This window comes from Sebastes fasciatus, chromosome 8, assembly GCF_043250625.1.
Source record: "Sebastes fasciatus isolate fSebFas1 chromosome 8, fSebFas1.pri, whole genome shotgun sequence".
NCBI lineage: Eukaryota > Metazoa > Chordata > Actinopteri > Perciformes > Sebastidae > Sebastes > Sebastes fasciatus.
In genome coordinates this window covers 23,869,184-23,892,910 of record NC_133802.1, presented here as the reverse complement: position 1 = coordinate 23,892,910, position 23,727 = coordinate 23,869,184, and the positions used below count along the sequence as shown (strand labels likewise).

Here is a 23,727-nt window from a genome sequence, read left to right as displayed (position 1 = left end):
GAGCCAAGTATACTTAGACCTTTCTGTATACTTGTCAGTGTGTGCCAAGTATACTTAGACCTTTCTGTATACTTGTCAGTGTGTGCCAAGTATACTTAGACTTTTCCGTATACTTGTCAGTGTGTACCGAGTATACTTAGACTTTTCTGTATACTTGTCAGTATGAGCCAAGTATACTTAGACTTTTCCGTATACTTGTCATTATAAGCCAAGTATACTTAGACCTTTCTGTATACTTGTCAGTGTGTGCCAAGTATACTTAGACTGTTCCGTATACTTAGACTTTTCTGTATACTTGTCAGTATAAGCCAAGTATACTTAGACTTTTCCGTATACTTGTCAGTGTGTGCCAAGTATACTTAGACTTTTCTGTATACTTGTCATTATAAGCCAAGTATACTTAGACCTTTCTGTATACTTGTCAGTATAAGCCATGTATACTTAGACTATTTGTCAGTATAAGCCAAGTATACCTAGACTATTCTGTATACTTGACCAGTTTGTGAAATAAAGGCAATTCAAAAAATTAAATAAATACTGTATAAAACTACAGTATGGAACCGGAAAAGGAAATCGTTCCTGCAGAAGGTCACCGGGACCTCGCCGCGGTGTCTGCCGGGACGTCGGCGGACTGTGTGCTGCCCTGCTGCTGCTGCTCTGAGGAGGAGGAAGGTGCGTGTCCCCAGTGTGTCCGCTCCGGTCTGCCCGGTCAGGAATGCGCCGGTGTGTGGTGTTATAGTTGATATTTGATGTAAACAGCAGCGGGGACTTGTGGTCTGAAGAAGAGGCATGGTTCTGGCGTCGCTTCTACTTATATCAGTCTCTTAAGTTTGATTCATTGAGCTAGCTAGCTAGTCCGTTGATTCATAGCACGCTAGGTCTGCTAGCTTTAGCCTGTTAGCAGCATCCACCACCACATGCTAGCCGGCTAGCTAGCTAGTGAGCTAGTTTACAGTCGGAACAGGAGAGAACCAGACTCTGCTGCTGAACCACAGCGAGGAGAGGAGAAGAGGAGGAAGAGGAGGAGGAGGTGGTGGCAGGAGAACGAGACGGAGTGGAGGTGAGTCAGGAGGAGCGGCTGATGAGTTCAGACCAGAGCGGAGAGCCGCCGCTGCTGCAGGAGGAGGAGGAGGAGGCTGATCCCGGACCGAAGGACGAGGCTCCGCCGCTGGGGCGCGAGGAGGAGGGAGGGTCAGGCGGCATGGTGAGTCTGAGGCCTACTTTAAGCTAAGCTAAGCTACCTAGCTCATTGAGGGACCTGTTAGCACAGTACGCCCCCCCTCTCTGCAGCATGAGTGTTCATTAAGCAAGGAGGCTTTATCTGTAGAGCACAGTTCAGCTACAGGGCAACTCAAAGTGCTTTACATAAACATTCAAGAACATTGCGACAAAGTGCAAAAGAACATTGAGACATAATTAAAACATTAAAGATTAGAAAATTAAAAAAAAGCTAGGATAGAAACTAAAATGGAATATAACACACAAGAGTAAAAGCTCTAGTGCAGTATAAGCAACAGCTAAGATTAACACAACAAACCTATTTTTAAGATACTAAAATTGTCAGATTGACTTTGTGATTATTTGTGTAATCTTAGTGTTTAATCTGCAGGTGATGTTGATTATCAAAAAATACAGTCTCAGACACAGCACTTGACAGTATCCATAGTAACAGCATAAAACATTAAAAACATTTACATACAGAAGCATAGAAAGAGAAAACATAAACAAAGAGCTATGCCAAAACATAAAACAGAAAATGAAACAACCAACATAAAATAAAATAAAAAGAGACCACGCAAGAGTATGACAATAATTTCACTTAAAAACTTTAAAAGATATTTAATACATTCATTGTTGTCATTGCTTTTTTTGTTTTGTGAGGAAGAAGAAATTAACAGATATGGATCCATTTCTTTCATAAATGCAAAGAAATTATGCTTTTTTTGGGTAAATTTACAACTTGTGAATGTGGAACTTTGTGAGAATTAAAATTAAATGAATAATGCACGACTAATTACTAACTTGCAGGTCATTTTACACACGTTATCTTTAGCCTGATCTCCACTGCAGCAATTACATATAGCTAGCTAATGCTAATGCTAGCTTAGCCACTGTTTCACAAGCGAGCTCATTAAGTAGTCTGCTGAGTAATCATTAGCCTACAAGTTCAGTTATGACACAGCTGTTCATTGGTGATAGTAGTATTTGTGATCAGGAAAGTACTGATTGAGTCGTTATCGATATATGTAGCTAGGTGATCGATGCGTTTGATGATTGGCGGAAGGGTAAACGTTCATTCACTAACGGTTATCTTGTTAGCTAATCGTGCTGCTAAGCTAAGCTAAGCTAACTGAGCTAGCTAGCAGAGACATGCGTTGCAAATACCTGGCCTGTGTTGCGCTGCGCAGCGCAGTCAGCTGACATTCACTTGGCTTGGCCTCGGCCTGTAACACAGAAGCATGCATTGTAAACCATGTGTCAAGTTGCACGGCACATAAATGTCCTTTTGAATGACACTGAGGCCTAACAGTGTGGTTCACATCCATGTCTCAGTCTTAATTGGTGGAGAGAGAGAGAGAGAGAGAGAGAGAGAAGTGTCTTGAGGCAGCTGTACTTGTCAGACAGAGTGCTTTAAAGCTATAAAAAGGGGTTGGATCTGTTAGCAGGTGGCAGTTGTTAAAAGAAGAAGCTGGTAAAATTTGACAGTAACTGGAGTTTCAAAGTTAGTACACAGCTGTCATCAACTCTATGGATAAAAGCACAATCCACAGTTGGTTCCACATCAGTGTCTGTATGCCTTAATATGTACAGTATGTGATCTATTCTTGGCCACAGATCTTTTGCAGGGTCAGGATTTCTCCAGCCAGTCCACGGCCCTTTTGATATGGAGAGTTCTGATCCTTAAATCCTTAAATAATGTGCATTGAAAATATAAATATATTGGTGAAAGTAACACAAAGTACTCCTAACATTATGTTTTGTTGTTTTATCAACATTTATTGACTTGGTGGTTACACAAGGCTTTTATAGTCATTCTCCTGGGGGGGGATCATGGGGCCCTCCGTGGCTCATTTCATAGCACTTCTGGTTTCCAGTTAGACTCCATGGAGGCCCAATGGTATGCAGGTGTTCCCGCCATCCTAAGATTTCACCAGGTGATTTCAGTTAGTGCCCCCCCCATACATAAGGTTAATGTAATCAGTGAACTCAGCTGCAGGTGTAGTGATGGTTGGCTGCAGCTTGCACGCTCTCAGTCCTGCACATTGTTGGAGATGTTGGAGAACATTGCTGTAATGTTTATCCAAACAACAAAAGGCACATTTTAATTTCAGTTCCTGACACATTTTTTGTCAATTGTTTTAATTATATGAATTTATTATGTATTTTAAGTGTTTTGTTTGCCTGGTGAAACATAATGGTGGCATTAGGCGACTAGTGTTTTATTATTTGATACGTTTCTATTTTCCAAGTCCATTTCCATAATTACATCAGGTTATGTTCGCATCAGATTTCCACCTTGATAGTCATAGGTTTCCTAAGGCCATTGGGTCTTACACTTAACAGCTATTAGGTTTATTTAATGCATTGAAGATGCCTGGTGCTTTCTGCTCAGTGCTCTATATTGGCTATATGAAGTAACTCAATATATTTATATTGATAAACAAATGAGTGTTAGTGGCTTGACGGGATAGATACCAAACATACTGGGTACTGTAGTGTGTTAAAAATGCAAACTAGTGTCTACATTGTGTTTTTGTGGCTGTGTAAAATGTTTGAATAAGCGGAAATATGCACACACTTCTGCTTTTTAATATTTATATGAATTGAACTTGCCTGATCCTGCTGTTTCTGCTTTGAAGGTCACCTCTAAGGGCGCTGGTTTGAACCCAAATGCCAAGGTGTGGCAGGAGATGCCTGCGGCCCCCAGCGAGGCTGTTACCACCAGCCCTCATTGGCCCCCCTCAGACATCAGTGAGGGTGAGATACACTTCCATCAGCCCAATTAAATATCCATCAGAGAACTCTCAATTGATTTTTTTCACATTTACAGAGCTTGAAAATGTGAAAAAAATATTTCTATAGACCAGGTGAAGCATCCCTGAAAAACAAGACTATTCTGTTGTTGGTTCTGAATGAAAAACTCTTTACCTTGTTCGCAGGTTATTCTGAGCCTTCGTCTGCTGGGGGCAAGCAGTACACTGTGGGATTCACGGCCCCGGATGACAGCAGCTCCACAGCAACAGCTGAGATAGCAGTAAATGGAATGGACCCTCCAGAGTTGGGCTTTTCCCCTGCTGAGTCCACCACAGGGACCTCAGGTCAGTCACGTCGCATCACATGCAGCAGTCGACTCCACACACCAACTGTGACGGCAACTAAGGATAGATTTTTCTTTCATTACATTTATCCCTTTTTAGTGTTGATGGGATATAAAACTGTATGGTCTAACATAAACAGTCTCCACAGTTTAAATACAGTACTGTTCTGGGATTATTGCTTTCCACTGCAGCACATTGACCTTAATCAGTCTGAAGGTTTTCATACCAACTAATCACCTCAGCAGGTGATTTCACTGAGTGCTAACTCGGGCTGGGTATCATTAAAAAAATTACGATGCCAGTACCAGTACTATTAAAATGATACCGATACCAATAGAGCACTTCATTTGATACCCATCATCTGAATGGAAGCTGTGTGTGTCCCAATGGTTAGCTAATAGCTGCACAGCACTCATACAGCTGGTTACTGCTGATAATGCCTTCCTCCTACCCACGTTTGCGGGACTGCATTGTCTTGGAACCGTAACGGCCACCCTCCGGTTCCGTTGGCAATGCTGTAAGCACCTTTAGCTGCTAGCCATCGGCTAAGACATCTGTATTCAGGGCATTGTGTGCAAGCAGTCAATTTCGACTGTATAGGTTGCAGCTGTGGCAGTGAGCCAATCACACGTTGCAATAAATCGAAGACGCTTGCAGTAATTTGCTGTGATTGAAACAGTCATCTTTTTCGAGATCTGGGCACCAAAAGGATCGATTGCAGGTATTGTTTGATTGGAGAGCTTTTGATACTACTTGATACTGGGTTGTTTCGGTCAATACCTTAAAGTTATCAAGTTCCGATTCCGATTGTTTGACCTGTTCAGACTGGTTGTCACCTTTCATAAGACCCTTTGCTTAAAGGGGTACTACCCACAATGCAACACAGCAGTATATTTTATTAGACCTTAGACTTTGAGTCGCATAACAACAGTCACAAAATACATTACATACCTGTTTTCACAGGCTCAGTAATACTCATTATTAAATAGTACTCACATGACTGATTAAAAGGTAATGAGGCAGCCTACTCTCTACAGCCATGATCAGCTTATCTCCTGAGATTGGGTGAGATGGCTTGATGTCCTGACTGCCATTGATAGAATTCATCGGTTTGAAGTGCCGTCTTAGAGTCGACTCGGGACAGCCCTGTCAATTATAAAACATAGCCGGCTGTGCGTGCGGAGACAATAGAAACGCTCCCTATCTGGCATCTAGCACCTTAACAGCACCTCTATGACAGTGATGTAATAGGCATCTTAAAAGTAGACTCTAAGAACAGTTGTATCAGATTACCGCTGACATTTTGTTTTCGTCTCTCAGTGGATTCCAAACCTGAAGAACAATCTCAGATCTCCTCTGAGAATCTACGAGAGTCTCTGAAGAAGGAGCTGGAGTTTTATTTCTCGAGGTAAGAGACGAGCACTCAAAAAACCTTTTATACTTTTCATACTGTAGAATTTGAGAGAGAAGGCTAATCTACATGGATTTGTTGTTTTGTGATTCAGGGAAAACCTCTCAAAGGATTTGTACCTGATGTCCCAGATGGACAGTGACCAGTTTGTCCCTATTTGGACTATAGCCAGCATGGAGGGCATAAAGGTCCTCACCACTGACATGGACCTCATCCTGGATGTGTTGAGATGTAAGTGGAGAGTATAAGAAGGTGTATGTTAAAACGATCTGCATGTGATGTGTCTATATTTAAATACCTTGAATTCCCCGCAGCCTCTCCTATGGTCCAAGTGGATGAGAAAGGGGAGAAAGTGCGTCCTAATCACAAGCGGTGCATTATCATCCTGAGGGAGGTCCCTGAAACCACACCTGTTGAGGTAAAGCTAACTTGTAGCCTTTCTGCCTGCCTGTCTTTGGAAGCATCAGATTGTAGTGAGGATGTAGATGTCGACCTGAAGTATGAGACCATTCTTTGTATGTAATTCACAGGAAGTGGAGTCACTGTTCAAAAATGACAACTGTCCAAAGGTGATAAGTGTTGAGTTCGCACACAACAACAACTGGTACATCACATTCCAATCAGACACGGATGCTCAACAGGTAACGCACGTCAAATTGCACTTTTCTTTACACTGTCTGAAGTATTCAGTTGACATGCTGCACCGTGAATATCCTCATGATTCTCCCTTTGGCTCCTCTAGGCATACAAGTATTTGAGAGAGGAAGTAAAAACATTTCAGGGAAAACCCATTATGGTGAGTTAAATTAAAAGTCCTTTGTCATTTCGGAAAAGTTCCTTTTGTGAAGTTGTTTTTAGTTATTTCACTCTTTGCTCTTTTCCCGGTTTTCGATGCTGACAGGCCAGGATAAAGGCCATCAACACATTCTTTGCAAAGAATGGCTACCGTAGCATGGACAGCAGCCTGTACGCTCAGCAGTCCCAGAGCCAGTCCCAGTACAGCTCTCCGCTCTACATGCAGCACGTCTACCCCCAGCAGCAGTACCCAGTCTATGGCATTGTACCGCCCACCTGGACGACTACGCCCACACCGTATTTTGAAACTCCTCTGGTGAGATTTACCTGCTACTCTTCACCCTTCATGCACCTCAATTGAAAATATTCATCTCCCGTGTACTTCTGTGTCATCAGCATTAAATGCGTAAAATGTGACGCATGTAATAAATCTTGAAAGCCACAAGTTGTGCGCCGGCAGTAATTGATTGCCATCTTGTTTGTTGTAAGGGACATGCATTGAGTGAATTCAAATGAGTTGTGCTTTTCTTGCAATTTGAATTGTCACTAGACATAAACAATATTTTGCATCACAATGAGTAAGTCAAAATATTCAGTGTTTTACAGGGCGGGTCCATCTGCGTTCTGTTCTGTTTTTTTTTTTTTTTAAACATACATTTACCAAACCCCCCAAATAAAGGACCTGCCCTTTTAAAGAGTTGTTCACTTCTAGGAATTTTTTTTTTGGTCGTTATGGCAGAAACTGAATAAATAACTTGACAAATGGTATTTATATATTGCATGATTTAGGATTTGTAAATACTGTCTTTTTCCCCTTCGTGCAGGCACCGTTTCCCAACAGTAGCTTTGTGAATGGATTTGGCTCTGCTGGACACTACAAAACTGGCTCCAATTCTCTTAATATCACTCGCCCATTCAACAGAAACCGGTAAGATGCCGTTGGAGTTTCTTTTTGTCTGGTTTTTACATAAACATATTCTAATTTGAATATTTTACCAGTTGTGTCATTGTTTGCACAGTGTTAAACCGTGAACATCAGATCACCTGCAGTTCAATTTTGTCTAAAGATAATGTGACCTCAGCAGGGAATTGTTCTTCACTCCCTGTCTTCTTACTGTCCCCACAGTGTCCCCCTCTATTCAAGAAAGAATGTAATAAATGCCTTCAGGTACCACTGTTATACTGTAAAATAAGCTTCATCGCTACCCTCATCTCTTACCATACTGCAACAGCCAAATGACTAAATCCATAACTGGGCCAGTCACTTTTATGGCCATGACCCTTTTCATCCATGTGTAAATCTTGCCAGGTAATGGACATCCTGGATTTGTCATTTGATAAATGCAGACTTGCCTACTAAACGGCGGCAGCTGCTATCTGATTCCGAGCAACTGGCTTTTTCCATTTATGGCCACCGTGGTTTCAAAATGTCCTCTTTGCATTGACATTATTACATGTAACCGTTTCTCTCCATCACAACTAACCACCCATTTTATTTGTTCATTGTTTTTTTCTTAGTTTTACTGCTCCTTTCTTCGTCAGTGATTGTATTACCACATGCCCTGTGTTGTTGTTATTCTTTAACAAAGAAATGCTGACAGTTTGGAGTTGAGAGTAGTTCAGGCAGCTGTCGAGCTTTAATCTGTAAATCTTTCACAAAGAGATGACAACTTTGCAAGTTTGTTTTCTGTAGTGGAAAAAGCAGCTTCACAAAGAAACCTCTCACTGGACTCTTCTCAAATCAGACCCGATGATGAGATCAAAATGCGCATAGAGGGAAACGAGGGAGTGGAGTAACTGGCTTTGGTTCTCTCTTTTTCTCCTCTTCATCTTCGCCTCTTCTTTTCTTTGTCTCTCTCTGTCCTTCCCTTCTAAAGTCAGGAGCTTCACTCGCGTCCCGATGAGCGTTCAGATTATGAGATCTGAGGGTCAAAGACTAATGAGAAGATCAGTCCATGATAATCACACTGCTAGGTCTTCGTCTAACAATAACTGTCTCAGTAGCCCGTCTAGGTCTTAGGGTCTTTGCATTAGGTCTGGTTTTTTTCATCCGAAATTGTCGCACGTTTAAAAATAAATATGACCTCACGTGTCAATCATGTTAACACAGCAACTCCGAAACATTCGTCCGTCATTAAAGTTTTCGGAGCGGGTTTGATTTTCTGCGTTTTTTTATGCATCCGTCTAAAGCCAAAAGAGGGTTGTTTGACCACTCGGAGCCACCGTCCGTGCAAACTCCATCATCCAAAATGGCATAAACAATCGCCTCGTAGCACAAAGCACTTTAAAATAAAGAAATAAAAGAATACAGAGATGTAGAATTTAAAGATGGATTGTGGCAGGTGAATGAAGAACAGCACAGAATCAGGGATGGTCACAAAACAAAGGATGTAGGAGAGATAAGCAGTAGGGATGTGCTTTTGGCCGCTAAGCGATAGCTTCTTGCTAATGTCATTCATTCATTAGCCCCGTTTTCGACTAGCACTATCCATTGCACCCACGTACTTAATTCAGTTTTGTGTTGCAAATTTTCGCAACGAATGGAATAATAAAGCACATCAGACTCGGCGTGCAAGGGTTCTGTGCGTACCGATTCTTTACCGGATGACAGATTAAAAAAACGCATACGAAAAATACGGACTTGGTGTCCAAAGACCTTTTACATGGGCGTTATAGCTCTTTTCAATGAGTTTAAGATTGGTTGCAGATTTCAACACGTTCAGTATGTTGCCATCAAAGTCTCTGCAGCTTCAACCCCCTCTCCTGCATGTCTACAATCACCCCGAGGACACAGCATGCTGTCTTATTCCTCCAGCAAACTGTGAACACCAGTGTTTCCACTTAGCTGCTTCAGCCTCAATTATCTGAAAATTGTTCATGGACCCACAACAAATAACATGTTTTAAAATATGGGGTTATTGCTGTCTGTTCCCATGTCATAACCACTGTGATTACAGTGCGGTTTTCTATATGTGATGACATTAATGTCCAAACACAAGCTCCACTTATAGGACCATACAGTCGTGTAACATGTCATTAAATTAGATCTGCTTAACTGTAATAGCTGCTGGACATTTTTCAAGGTGTTAAGATATTAATAGCATTCACACATATTTATGTATCATAGAACAGGATTGGTAAAGTTACTTTAAGGACAATGTCATGATGTCCTTTTGTGTATTGTTTACACCATTTTTGTCACAAGTTTTCAACACTCTGGTTGCAAACTGGAAAGGAAACACTGGTTACCAGTATGCCTTAAGAGTATTTTCAACTTAATGCTGACCGTGCTCATCTTTACCTTCTCCCCTCTGCGACAGAAACCACGTGAAGCCCCAGGTGAGGACAGGTGAGGTGACCTCAGCGTCTATAACTCCTGTCCCCTTGGAGAGTCTGACTGGACTGCGTAGCCCGCAGCCCCCCACTCCTATCGCCACCACCATCCCAGTCCAGACAGCCTCTGACCTGAGCTCAGCGTTCTCACATCTCTCCTCCTCTTCGGATCCCAGTGACGACGGCGGCATGGCTGGACGTGGAAGGTAAACCTATTTCACCTGACTGTAATGTCTGCTGTTCATTAGCTGTGACTTGATCAGTGACACTTGACCGAGTTGCTGTTGACGGATCATTTTATTTGCATTTCAGACGGAGCACAACCTACAGAGGAACACGGAGGAGGCGAGAAGACGAGCGGATTGCGGTAAATACCAACGTTCATGTTGTCTTTTAAACTTGTGTGTTGTATTTAAAGCGTGAACCACCTCGTGATCTTTCTGTTTGTTGGCTCCATTTCAATTTCCTTTCTCAGAGGCCCGTACCGCTGGCAGAGGTCAAAGTTTCTCCACCCAAGTTTGACTTGGCTGCTACCAATTTCCCACCTCTTCCTGGATGCGTGGTCAGTACACAGGGAGAGCCAGTGCTGGAAAACCGAATGTCAGATGTTGTACGCGGTTTGTACAGGGACAAGGTAAGAAGCAATTAAGACTAACAGTTTGATAAACTGCACTGAGTATTGTTGAGATTTCATTGGTGTAATGTGCATCGCCTCCTTGCTTTTTATAGACGGAACAAGCCAATAAAGAAGCCACAGTGAGTCCAGGTACAGGCCAACCCCCAGTCACAGAGGAGGCTGTGGCTGTCTCGAGTCCTGCCCTGGCAGCAGCGAAATCTGCTATACAACCACTTGGACCCTCGGCCCCTGGGTACGACCGTCTCTGACAATTCAATTCAGGAATAGGGCTGTCGATCGATTAAAATATTTAATCACATGATTGTCCATATAATGGGGAGTAATCACATATTTTTGTATCTGTTAATGTACCTTAAAGGGAGATTTGTCAAGTATTTAATACTCTTATCAACATGAGTGGCCAAATATGCTGCTTTATGCAAATTTATGTATATATTTATTATTGGAAATCAATTAACACAAAACGGTGACAAATATTGTCCAGAAACCCTCACGGGTACTGCATTTAGAATAAAAATATGCTCAAATCAAACTCCAACAGGCAACAACAGCTGTCAGTGTTAGTGTGCTGACTTGACTATGACTTGCCCAAAATTGCAAGTGATTATCATAAAGTGGGCATGTCTGTAAAGGGGAGACTCGTGGGTACCCATAGAACCCATTTTCATTCACATATCTTGAGGTCAGAGGTCAAGGGACCCCTTTGAAAATGGCCATGCCAGTTTTTACTTGCCAAAATTTAGCTAAAGTTTGGAGCAGCATCCTAGTATTACATGGGACCAATGGATTCCTTAGGTTTTCTAGTTTCATATGATACCAGTATCTTCACTCTAGCTTTAAAACTGAGCAAGTTGCATTAATGCGTTAAAGAAATTAGTGGCGTTAAAACAAATTATCGTTAACGCGTTATAACGGTATCTATGACAGTCCTATTCAGGATATTAGCTTGAACTCAAACACCTGTATCAATCTTAAAATGGTCACTTGAATGTCTGAATCTCTTGTTCTGACAGTATCACTCGTCAGGAGAAGAGGGTTGAACGGGCAGAGCCTCCAACTCCAAAAGTGGCTCCACGCACGCCCGTTCAAACTACCGTGAACCCGCCCCCAGCCACACAACCTGTGCCTAGCTCCAGGCCTCAGCCCACTGCTACTGCTGCGTCTGCTGCCGCCGCCTCCACGCCAGCGACTCCCAGCACGCCGGCCCCTGCTGCAGCCACTATTCCCACCCCCGCACAGGTGAGAATCTTTGTGATGACAGCCTGCACTTGAGCATAATTGTCTTCCCGATGATGACCTCTTTTGCGCATAGAGGGAAGTGAGGTAGTGGACTGACTGGCTTTGGTTCTCTCTCTCCTCTCTACCTGTCACTATTCTTCAGTTTCTCTGTCTGTTATCTCTCTCTGGCCTTTCCCACCAAACGTCCAGGACGTTCACTCCTACCCCGATGAGCGTTAAGATTATGAGATCTGAGGGTTTGACGTGGAAATCATGACATTTAATGTACAAATCTCTTTGTCTGTGTCATATCCTTTTTTTAAATTGTGTTTTTTTCCCTACTTTGGTTCAGGAGCCACGTAAGCTCAGCTACGCCGAGGTGTGCCAACGGCCACCAAAGGATCCTCCGCCTGCGGCCCCTGCCCCCGCTTCCACGGGCACCGCATCGGGCCAGCCGTTACGCGAGTTGCGCGTGAACAAGGCTGACGAGCCGGGCTCCAGCAGCGGTCCTGGAGATAAGCAAGAGAGAAGCCACGACAGGGAGGGGGGATGGGAATTCAAGGAGAGCCGACCACCACGTGAACGTGACTCTCAAGGCTACTACCGCAGCAACGGCCCCAGAGGCAACGGGGGCCTCAAGTTTCGAGACCAGAGGCGCCCGCCTCCGGCCCGACGCACCTCCCCACAGGGAGGCTACAGGCACACTGGCAAAGAGCAGAATATCCCACCAGTATCGCCAAAGTAAAAACTTGATATGAATAGAAAAAAGATGTATGAATATATACATGGATATATATAATTATATAAAAATGAATAACATAAAAGCAACAACATTATGGTAGCCACCTTTCCCCCCCTTGGAACTTGTCCAAAGAAAAGCTTTTAAAATGACAATAAGACCGGGACATCCAGGACTAATGGGCAAAATGACACCCGAAGAACTTTTGATGAGTGATTTGAAAAGGAAACAAATTGTTTTGGCCTCCGGCATTATGCTTAAATGAATTTAAGTGTGATTTATCTGGAGGCCGACTCATTTATGCTCTGCTAGGGAGAGGTGGGATGCTGGGCCGCGTAAACGGCCCTCTACCTTTTTTTTTTTATTTTAAAGAATAGATGTCTGCAAGAACAATATGCACTAAGAAGAAAAGAACATGCATATATGTCATGTACATATACAAAGATATCACTAACACGCAATGAGACATCAGTTTTTTTTTCTTGTGTGCTTAGGTTTGCAAGTATGACTGAAGGGTTGATTGATGTCTGTGTATGCATTGATTGTCAAGCAACTTGATTGAAGTGCTACAGTGTGCTGTTGCACCGATGTAATGAAATGGATGATTTTTACATCAGAGAATCATCGTCCCGAAACTGGACGGTGTGGTCTTCTAATGTACATTAATGAAATGTGTTCAATGGTGGTATTTCCTGGTTCATGATTGGCTTAAATTGTACCAGTCGGATTATCAGAAACTGTCGATGTACGCCGAAGTCAGATGTGTGGTTTTGTTTGAAGCCGAAATCCACTTTGGGGGTGCTCGCTGGCCTGTTAGCCACGGCGAACCTGCTAGCCTGGTCCAAAGTGTTTCATGTTAAGTTTTATCCATCTATCTGAACCCGCTCTGATGGATTCAGAACATTGTTGATAATCAGTCAGGTTCTCTGTTTACATGTTTGTTTTGGTAGACGTTTTCCAAGAGAGAAAAAAAAGAAATAGGTTAAAGATAAAGATTTGACTGTTCAGTGCGCCTGGTTGGTTTAGGTGAGGTTTGGCTTTTCTACATCATCACAGGATATCCAGGTTAAGCTTATATCTGTGAACTGTTCTTAACAATGGCATAGTGTCAAAACTAGACTGAGGAGTGCTGTTAGCTGAGGGTGATGGCTACATGATATTTGGCAGCCAAGTCGTGGGTATAAAGAAAACATTTTCACGTGCTATGTGCCAGCTGCCTACGATCATAGTGTGCTAGGATAAAGTTTTGATTTTTATTGACGAGGTCTGCTAAATAATGTAGTCTTGGGGAAACTTTTGGCCCAGTGAAACTGGATTTTGAAGAAGCTGTAGAGGTGTAGTTGCCTATGCTATATTGTGATAACCCTTCACTAGAAAATGTGTGTGGGAGAATGTAATTGTTCTAGTACTGAATTTACAGAGGGAGGCTTTTGACAGCAGGTATCCACCAGATTGTTTTGTGCTTTTAGGGTGAGTTTGCTGGTTTGTTTTTCTTAGTTTTTTCTTTCCTTTTTTTAATTTTTGGAAAAACAGATTAGAATTTGAAGTTTGACTCACTGTATGTATTGCTTTTTAAAAATTTATTTATTTTAATTCTGATGCACAACGCTTTTCTCCCAATCTTGGTAGGCTGGTTTCCCCAAAGTTGTGTGAAATCGCATTGGCAAAAAATAAAATCACGCATATGACATTTATACTGTTGGAGATGTCAGCTGAGCGAAAATACTTGATGCATTGACTTTGGGTTTAGTAATGCAGTAAAATGAGTAACCAATCACATGGGCTGTTATTTCTTTTTTCATTAATGAGTATGAGCAGCTAGTGATTTAGTCTAATTAAATAAATGCACTAACTTGTTTTTAAAAAGCATCTTACTCATGAGTAATGTGAAATCATTTTAGAAGCATATGGTTGATGTTAACAGGCTTTGCAAATACCTACAGGAATCCCCCCCTCCATATGTTTGGGTTATTTTTCTGTTAATTCGGGTTGGGGTGGCAAAAGGAAATATAGTAATGGATCAACCAAGTGTTTGAGACACAATCCTAGAACTGTATGAAATGTCACCAAAAATAAATTATTTTGATTTGGCTTTCCAGTGTCACATTTCTTTCTGCTATCTTGTGATTTCAACGTACACTACACACGGTCGAATGGGTTGCAGCGTGTTATCCAAATGAATCAGCAGTGAAGCCTGTTCCAAGTACTTTAAGGCGTTGGATGTGTCTTCAGTTCACTTCTCCAACCACTCTAGACTACGCCCTGACACCGACAAGTTTCATCAAGTCAAAGGATTAGGTTTCGGGTGGGGTTTGAGCCACTTCGTTAACTAAAGCGTATTCTAATGGTTTCATTTTCAAATGTAAGTGAGAAGTTTCTGTCTTTCTGACTGTGCCAAATTGCCATATGTCTGCATCCATCCATGCATGTTGTGTTGCGAGATAAAAAATGCTCACGAGACCCACAATAATTTTGCAGCTTTAATTTGATCTAAATCTCCAAACCCTCTGGCTCATGATACCTTGTCAAAATCAGGATGCAGTTGCATAATGAAGGTCTGAATGTTGGTCAAATAGTCTGCTAAAACAATTAACAGATTCATTAATTGACAGAAAATACATCTCAACATATTTTGAAGAATTAATTTAAGTAATTTATGAAAGAAACATTCAGTTGTTGTTCAGCTTTTGTTGAGGATTTATGGAGGACCACAAGAGTCATGTAAATAGTAAAGCATTTAATTGATTAATAACTAATGTCATTCACATACACTGCAACAGGAAATAAACTGACACATTTAGAATGTTTATGTTTAAAACAAATGGTTTATAAATTGTAATTTGTGACATCACAAATGGACAGAAATCCTGACGGCTTGTTTCAAACGCGCAATTTCTGAATACAAGCTGTGTATTTCTCCGTATATTGAGCATTTTGATAGTTTAACAGTATTTATATCGCACTTAAATCTGCTTCATAATATTAAAGACATGAAAATCTCACTTTTTACAATATGGGAATATGGGAAAAATAATAAACATCTTCTACTTCCAGCCTCTCAGCTGTCAAGCTTTACTGCTTTTCACTGTTCCGTGCAATAATACACTCAAAATCTTATGGTTTTGTGCTGTTGGTTGGACGGAACAAGCAGTTTGATATCACCACTTTTTTTTCACGACTGAATTCAAATTTTAGACACAAAGCTACATTTTTGCTTTATTTAATCCATTATTGACTTTATAACCTTGCAACAATTGAATAATCAATTATTCTTTTTTTTAATTTATTTATTATTATTACCATTTACGTGACTCTTGTGGTCCTCCATAAGGATTTGCTGCTTTTCTCTGTTATGATATTCATGTAAATTGAATATGGGACCTTTAACTTATCATGGCCGTTTGCGCTCCTTTTCTGACATGTTGTGTCTACTACAGCCCCGGATAAAATATAAAGCTGTGACTTTAGAAAAAGCTGAAAACATAAATGTTTATAGTCTGCAAGGTGTCTTGTTTGTTTGTCTGTCCACCAGAGGCTCCTCCTGACCTCACCTGTCAGTCTGCAGTGATCAGTGGAGCCACTTGTCCGACTGTTACCTCAACATGGTCATGAGCTGGAGGCATTCCCGGCATGCCGGGGGATATGTACCTATTTTGGGAAAGTAAGTCCACTTGGTAAAGACGGTTCCTTCCAGTCAGACACTGTAAAAGCCGGTATACACAGGAAAATATAAAGTTATGTTAAGTTTCGCAGCAGTAAAGTAAAGCGGCCGTTGGTTTAAAAAGCGACCGTTAGTTTAAAACCAGGGGGCCAGTTGGGCTCGAGGCAGAGAGGGCGTGGTCGCGGTCGCGAGCTCTGACGCTCTGTGTGTTTACGTCGAGCCGAGCAGCAGACAGTCACTACGGTAACCTGACAGCCTTTAAACAGTGGACAAAAACGGTACGTTGGCTAATTAGCATCGGTAATATGTCGATGGTTGATGCGAAGATGATTTGAAAGCGCAGTAACAAGTATTTAAAGTGAATGTCAGTCGTGTTTTAGCCTACGAGTGTCGATTGTTCCTCGATGCTAACGTTAGCTCGTTAGCTAGCTAGCTAAGTGGATACATGCTAGCGAGCTAACTTGGTGCTAGCTGCCGGTGAACATGTAGCCGGGGTACATTTTTGTTTTACTCTAAACCAGTCCGACAGCGTCAAGCAGCTTTTGTGATTTCTATATTACCAGTTATCTGTTATTTTTGTCACTTGATGTAAAACGTGCATCACTTTTCTTTGTTTTATTTTGTTGTGGAGCATGTTGTCAAGTGAGCTAACGTTAGCTGTCAGTGTCATTTGTTTACGTGTAGTTATATCTGATATAACTGATCTGATATCAGAATAGCGTCATGCATCTGCTCTCATATTAACAACAGTATAAACATAATGTTACACCATAACATCAAGCAAAAATCATAGTAGGCCTTTAGACCTGCATGACAAAGGGACATATTGGTTGGTTATAAGAAGTGAATTCAGGGATCTTTTAAAATGTAATTTAACATTAAAATAAAAATATAATTTGACATTCTAAATTTAAAAAGTAGGTTATATTAATAACAAACTCCCAAATAAAAGGAGATATTGCTGGACCCCCAGTATTCAATATAACAGTAAAGGTTTCTACAGTATGTGCATACTTTTTGTCACAATATTGTTATATTGTTCATATGAAACAACCCTTTGCAACACTACATTTGCAAACTGCTGGTAAAATTGTGCAGGAATAAGTGCATTTCTATGTTAAAGCATGTAATAATGAAATATTGGTGTGACACACTCCTTTCCTCTACATAACAAGAGGTCTTTCACCCAAAATAACAAAAAAAAACCTGAGGGACTTTTTAAATGTGTTATTGTTTTACTGTGTTATTTTTAAGGCCCAGGGATCTCCATTGTGTCTTACAGCTTTTAACCCCAACTTCTTGAAAACTGTGTTTCAGCGTGTCGTAGTGTCACCCCGGCCTGGGTGCCATGGTCCTCAGTTACACATGAGCTCTACTATGTGGTACATCATGCAAAGCATTCAAAGTAAATACTCATTGTCTGAGCGGCTCATCCGCACCATCGCAGCCATTCGCTCATTCCCACACGACAACGTGGAGGATCTCATTCGCAAGGTAGGCCTCATCTTCCAGTCCGACTTCAAATAAGAAATATCTCTTATTGTCATCAGTTATATTGACATCGTTTGTCTCCTGTTAAGGGAGCTGATGTGAACCGGATGCATGGCACGCTGAAGCCCCTGCACTGTGCCTGTATGGTCGCTGATGCTGACTGTGTGGAGCTGCTGTTGGAGAAGGGCGCAGAGGTATGTCATAGATAACTCCTTCACACTGAACCATTCCCCATAGCATACCATAAGATTTCAGATTAATTTACTACCCTCCAGACAGCCCCTGTATGATATGAAAGTCGACCTGCAGAGAGTTGAACTTTGCTTGTGATAGGTAATCCATCGCACGGGACCAACTCTTCAAGAAAGCTTTGACATCTGAAATTGAATACTGGAATACTTGAATACAGCCTATTTTCGTATACTCCTGTGTGAATTAAATACTTGACGAATGAAAAGTATAGTATTTTCTCATTTTAAGAACTTGAATGCAAAATGAACATAAAAGTTTTAAGTGAAATTATAAAAAACAAAACAGGAAATAAATATAAGCCTAGCCTAAATCGCGATAGAAACTATGTACAAAAATATATATGATAGTCATTTTTACATGGTTTTGGCGTTATCGTCATATTGTCCAGCCCTACTATAGAGATGTCTATCTTTGAAATGTATGCCTCCACATGAACCCACAGGAGGTTTTGTTTGTAGTGCTTATTAAATTGAAAATTTAATTAAAAACAATTCAACAGCAGAGTGCCCTGGTACGTGAATAGTTAGAGTGTATGCCACATCCCTAGCTGGGGAACTTTGTTGCATGCCATACCCCTCTCTTTTTCCGTTTTCCCGTCTGCCTCTTCACTACTGATTGTCCAGTGAAGGTGAATATGCAAAAAAAAATATATAACAGCAACATGTCTTTCAGAAACCGTGTCCCTGTTACTTTAGATAATCACTGTGAACAGTTTTCATTGAGACTATTTGGTTGAAAGTAGTTCCAGCATAATTTGGGTGAACCAAGCCTTGAAGTGAAGGCCTCTGTTTGTGGCGGTGCAAGCAGTGCTACAACAGTTTGGTATTTTCCTGACCTTGAAAGTGTTATTTTGGTGCCCAACTACCACACCCTCTGATATATATTCCACTTCAGCCAGCCCTTTGCACTTTGTGCTGCTGCACATACATGAACCAACACGTCAAGTGCACAGTCCATGCGCCTAAGACAGACCACTTTGTGCTGGTCATTGCACAATTGAAATATGGCCCAAAGTGTTGTTAACTCCTTAGCATAACATTGCTCCTAACATTACATTTCCTTATCAGGTGAATGCTCTGGATGGATATAACCGTACAGCGCTGCACTATGCAGCAGAGAAGGATGAGAGCTGCGTGGAGCTGCTGCTGGAGTATGGGGCCCTGCCAAACGCCCTGGACGGCAATAAGGACACTCCACTTCACTGGGCCGCCTTCAAAGATAACCCAGAGTGTGTGCGGGCCCTGCTGGAGAACGGGGCCTGTCCCAATGCCAGGGACTACAACAATGACACACCTTTGAGCTGGGCAGCAATGAAGGGCAACCTGGAGAGTGTCAAAGTGCTATTAGACTACGGAGCCCAGGTCCACGTGACCAACCTGAAGGGCCAGACCCCTATCTCCCGACTGGTTGCCCTGTTGGCCCGGGGCCTGGGCACTGAACAGGAGGAGGAGTGCCTAGAGCTGCTGTGCCGGGCAGCAGGGCGGTTTGAGATCCGACGCGCTGATGGCACCCTTCCCAGGGAGCTGAGTAAGGATCCCCAGCTGCTGGCGAGGCTGACCAACATGGTGGCTCATGCTCCCACGCTGCGCTCTCTGGCACGCTGCGCTGTCCGTCAGAGTCTCGGAATCCAGTTCCTCCCCACGGCTGTAAAAGAGCTTCCTTTACCAGAGACGATCAAAGACTATTTACTGCTGAGAGACTGAGCTGATGAAACCACTGGGGAGCTCTTAGACCTCACTGGCTGATTATTAGAAAGCTCATCACAGCATTTATTGGCGAGGAAGTGTCTCCGTTGAATTATAGGATATTGTCTGACAGTGGCCCTCATTTATCAAACCTTGCAAATGAGTACAGATTTATGCCCCAGGAGAGATGTTCAAACCTCTCCAAGTCTTTTTTTTTTTATCATGTAGTAGTTGGATAACATCTAAATGAGCAGACTGCACCAGTCCATGTTTATATTGTTTAAAAACAGCTAAGAAAGTATGCATGTTTTGGTAACTCTAGTCTGGCCTGTTAAAAAAGTCTCAGTCCACCCTGCATGCAGTACAGAAAGAACCTATAACATCAGGGTTGTTGGGCTTCATCAAAGGGATTGATCTGAAGCTAGTTGTGTTCGATCATCCAGCTGAGAGCCAGAGCATCTTTGACATTTTAAATATATTAATTTTTCATATGCAAAATTTACAATAAGTATATTAAATGTTGCATTTTAATTCATTTTAAATACCATGTTATTATGTTTTGTCACAGAGCATGTGGAAAATCTTAAATGTTGAGTTTGGTGGTAAAATAAATGTATGCTCATTGTAAGATTAGATTTAAATGTAAGGTTTATGAATGAGGGCTAATGTCTAACGATGCTGTCAGAGGGTGCCGTTCCTGAAGTGGGAACAAACGTTACGTAGTATATATGATAGTTGGAGTCGCCGTCTTTCTCTCAATGACGTCCCATTGAACTCACAATGCAATCATTTTTGCTATACCAACGAAAAAGAAAAGAAAAAAATAGCTTACACTTTGACTAGAACAGAAAAGATTGTGCCAGATGGGAACAGTTTTATTTGTTATTTGTAGAATATTATTATTGGTTTCACAAAATGTGCCAGGCACACAACCTCCATCTAGCCCTCTGAAAATGTTCAGCGCTGATAAAAGTGATGTCAACATGGCTGCTGTCATATGCGATTTACTATTTATTTGGGCTTTATTTTAAAGAAGGATGCTGTTGCCAAGGAGGAATAAAATTTTCTTTTTTTTTACAGTGGATCTTTTCAGTCTTAACTTGCAAAAGTTTGGCTTTTCAAAGGTGCTTCCCAGTTGTCCAAATTTTTGCAGCATACGTTTAAAAAATACTTTATTTTAAATTAAATGTTTAGATGTTAGAAACATGAAATGGCATGATTACTAAGTTTTTGTCCTTGAAAGATTTGCTAAATAAGCTTTCTAAGTGTATTTAGGTTTGTTATGGTATCTGTTTGAAATCTGACCATTTCTGTGCTTGATTTTGTTTGCTGTAAAATTAATTAACCCCTTAGATAATGTCTTGTGTACACCTGCAAAAGTGCTTTTTTCTTTGTCAATGAAAGTAAATGCCTTTATATTCAATTCATTTTCTTCTCTCCATTGTTTTTCAAAGAACGGACAGCTATAATACATCTAACAAATCCTGAGTAAACACTACTTTGAAGCTCAGCTGTAGGCTATGAAACCCTACTGAAACAATTGGCTGTGTCATTTTCACATTATTGGCCTGAATCAGATTGAGGTTTTATTTGCATGGGCCTTTTTCACAGCAGACCTCTTGACTGCAGCAGGAAAAGCACAGGTAACACTGATAACATTAACAATGGCTCCGTTGTATTCAAGTGTCCCAGTAAGTCACAGTGTGACAGTGAGTCAGCATGCATGACAGCTGAAAACCAAACCTAAATGCCATCATTACTTTAACTATTTACACCTCTGCTTCTCCTGCACCTTTGATACACTTTGATTAAATCTCCCTGTTTTCGTAATCAAAACAGTTTATGCTTTTCAAATTAAGATTTTCCATACGTGTCATGGCAATGTTTTGATGTCAATCTCATTGTGACAATGACAGGAACACATGTTGCTTCGTCACGGAAAATATTAAGTAATATACAACATTATCTGCTGGGTCAAACATAATTATATACAACAGCATGAATATTAACTTTATGAAGAAAAGGCTGTATTAGATGTGAAATAGCGTCTTCTTGTTAGTGTTTGATTGAATGCAGCTGTGATCACTTAGTGTCTGTACATTATAATTACAGCTCATCACACTCATCCTTAGACTGAATCACAGTCATTACAATGAGAGGACCAGAGGAGCTCAAATATGAGAAACTACATCAAACATTTACAGCTGTTTCTCAGATATTTCAACTACTTGATAAATAACACATCAAAAAGGATTTTTTGTAATTTATTTTGACACTGTTAAAATGTATTCGCTTTGTGAAAACAGTGGTGACTTTGGTAGTTCACCTGGTGGAGCGGGTGCCCCATGTACCAAGGTTGAGTCCTTATCGCAGCGGCCCATTTGCTGCATTTCATCCCCTCTCTCTCCCTTTCATGACTATCACTATCTCTATCACATAAAGGCAAAAAGCCCCCCAAAAAACTTTAGCAAAACATTAAAATGGTCAAAAAAAATGTTTACAAGGAATACAAAAGTTAACTTTAGCACATTCATTTCTCAAAATATCCACTAGAGGTCTCTCTGGCCTTGTATCTGGATCCACATTCACTGTCTTGTTAAACAGCCCTTGAATGAGAATTTTAGTGTTATTTGTATATTAGAGGAAAATTGTGAAGTTACGTACAAATTGCTGTGGATTATATCAGATGCCTCGTCTTTAACACTTTATGCATTTCAAACACACAACAAGAGCATAATCTCAAATTCAACCATTGCAGCAGCTTTTATTTCTATGTATTATTAATAATGTGTTGGCCTATTGTGTTTTTAGGCTTGTACACCACGCTGCCTTGTACTGCCACAGCCAGGAGGTTCACATCCAAGGAGAGAGAATAGGCTGAGAATATCAGGAAGGAAACCACAGCGAGAGGGGAAAAGACCCCCCTCTTTTTCAACGTTCATATGTTCATACAATAGTTTCAACTATTTGCTTTTGTCATGTGAATTGTGACACATCATGCAACAGTAATTCAAACAGGGAAACATATAATTTAACCACTTATGTAGAAAAAGACAAAAGTATTGACATGGTAACAATAGTCATCCTCCATGTACAGCAGCACTCTGCATACATTTAAGTCAAGTCAATTCAATATCACAAAATCATAAATTAGCCTTAATGGGCTTTACATTCTGTACAGAATTATGACACCCTCCCTCCATTCTTAGATCCTCAATTTCGGTAAGGGAAATTCCCCCAATAGGTTTACGAGAAAAAAAGTCGTAATATTATGAGAATAAAGTCACAAGTTAAGAGAAAAAAGTCGTAATATTATAAAGTAGTAATTTTCCGAGTTATTTTCTTTTTTTCTTGTAATGTTATATTATGACTTTATTCTCGCAATATTACTTTTTTTCTCTTAAAGTTATGACTTTATTCTCCTCATATTACAACTTTTTTTCTCGTTATATTATGACTTTATTCTCGTAATGTTACAAATTTTTTCTTGTAATATTATGACTTTATTCTGGAAATCTCAGATTTTTTTCAAATGTGGCCCTAATACTCCGTAGCACATTTGCACTTGGGCCCTCACTGCAGTAGACTTGTATACTATATACTTAGACTATAAACTGTGTTACCTTCATCACAATACTTAAATGTTTTGCGGCTCCAGACATTTTATTTATTTTTTTTTGCCTAAAATGTCTCTTTTGATAGTAAAGGTTGCTGACCCCTGAGATAGGGCAAGGGGTATGTTTAAACAGTTCTACCACATATTGAGGACACAACTTGCGTATTTTTATCTATAATTTTTTATCCAGCGTGTACATTGACAAAGGCAATATTTTCCTGTGTATACATGTTAGGTCCAATTTAAAAAAAATTCTGAAAATCAGGAGCCTACTTGCAGGGTCTGAAATTAAGTTTCTTCCTCACCTGCCAATGTGGTAGGTCACTGAACATTTCTACCAGCCACTCCATTTTTTTGTTGGCCACTTCTGAAATCTATCTAGAAGGTTTTAGTACTGTAAACACTGAGTCAGTGGTACCAGACAGTACAAATATAGAATATATCATGTAACCCTAATCCCTAAAATTTAGGCATTGTTTTAAAAAATATATATTTTTTAATATAAGGAATATAAGGCCACCTGCTGAAAGTTTTACCTGCCACAGCAAACATTTACCCTGTATTTGGCAG

At 40.8% G+C, this 23,727-nt stretch overlaps 2 protein-coding genes across 4 annotated transcripts; both read left to right on the top strand.

The window, feature by feature from the left end:
• Positions 1-651: 651 nt before the first annotated feature.
• Positions 652-14,544, top strand: larp4aa (La ribonucleoprotein 4Aa). Of its 2 annotated transcripts, XM_074644488.1 has the most exons (17): positions 997-1,204; positions 3,861-3,978; positions 4,161-4,319; positions 5,640-5,727; positions 5,825-5,961; positions 6,045-6,148; positions 6,261-6,371; positions 6,473-6,526; positions 6,632-6,841; positions 7,350-7,453; positions 7,652-7,693; positions 9,846-10,064; positions 10,171-10,225; positions 10,334-10,492; positions 10,588-10,727; positions 11,509-11,734; positions 12,066-14,544. In XM_074644488.1, exons 1-17 carry the CDS (start codon positions 1,082-1,084, stop codon positions 12,456-12,458), a joined length of 2,442 nt encoding a protein of 813 aa, XP_074500589.1. In that variant the 5' UTR covers positions 997-1,081; the 3' UTR covers positions 12,459-14,544. The 2 variants fall into 2 exon arrangements, with proteins under 2 accessions (XP_074500590.1, XP_074500589.1); XM_074644489.1 differs by lacking the exon at positions 7,652-7,693 and having other exon boundaries at positions 652-1,204.
• Positions 14,545-15,997: 1,453 nt separating this feature from the next.
• asb8 (ankyrin repeat and SOCS box containing 8) lies at positions 15,998-20,968 on the top strand. Of its 2 annotated transcripts, none has more exons than XM_074644491.1 (4): positions 15,998-16,113; positions 17,431-17,607; positions 17,694-17,798; positions 18,924-20,968. In XM_074644491.1, exons 2-4 carry the CDS (start codon positions 17,479-17,481, stop codon positions 19,557-19,559), a joined length of 870 nt encoding a protein of 289 aa, XP_074500592.1. In that variant the 5' UTR covers positions 15,998-16,113; positions 17,431-17,478; the 3' UTR covers positions 19,560-20,968. The 2 variants fall into 2 exon arrangements, with proteins under 2 accessions (XP_074500592.1, XP_074500591.1); XM_074644490.1 differs by lacking the exon at positions 15,998-16,113 and adding an exon at positions 16,253-16,391.
• Positions 20,969-23,727: the final 2,759 nt, after the last annotated feature.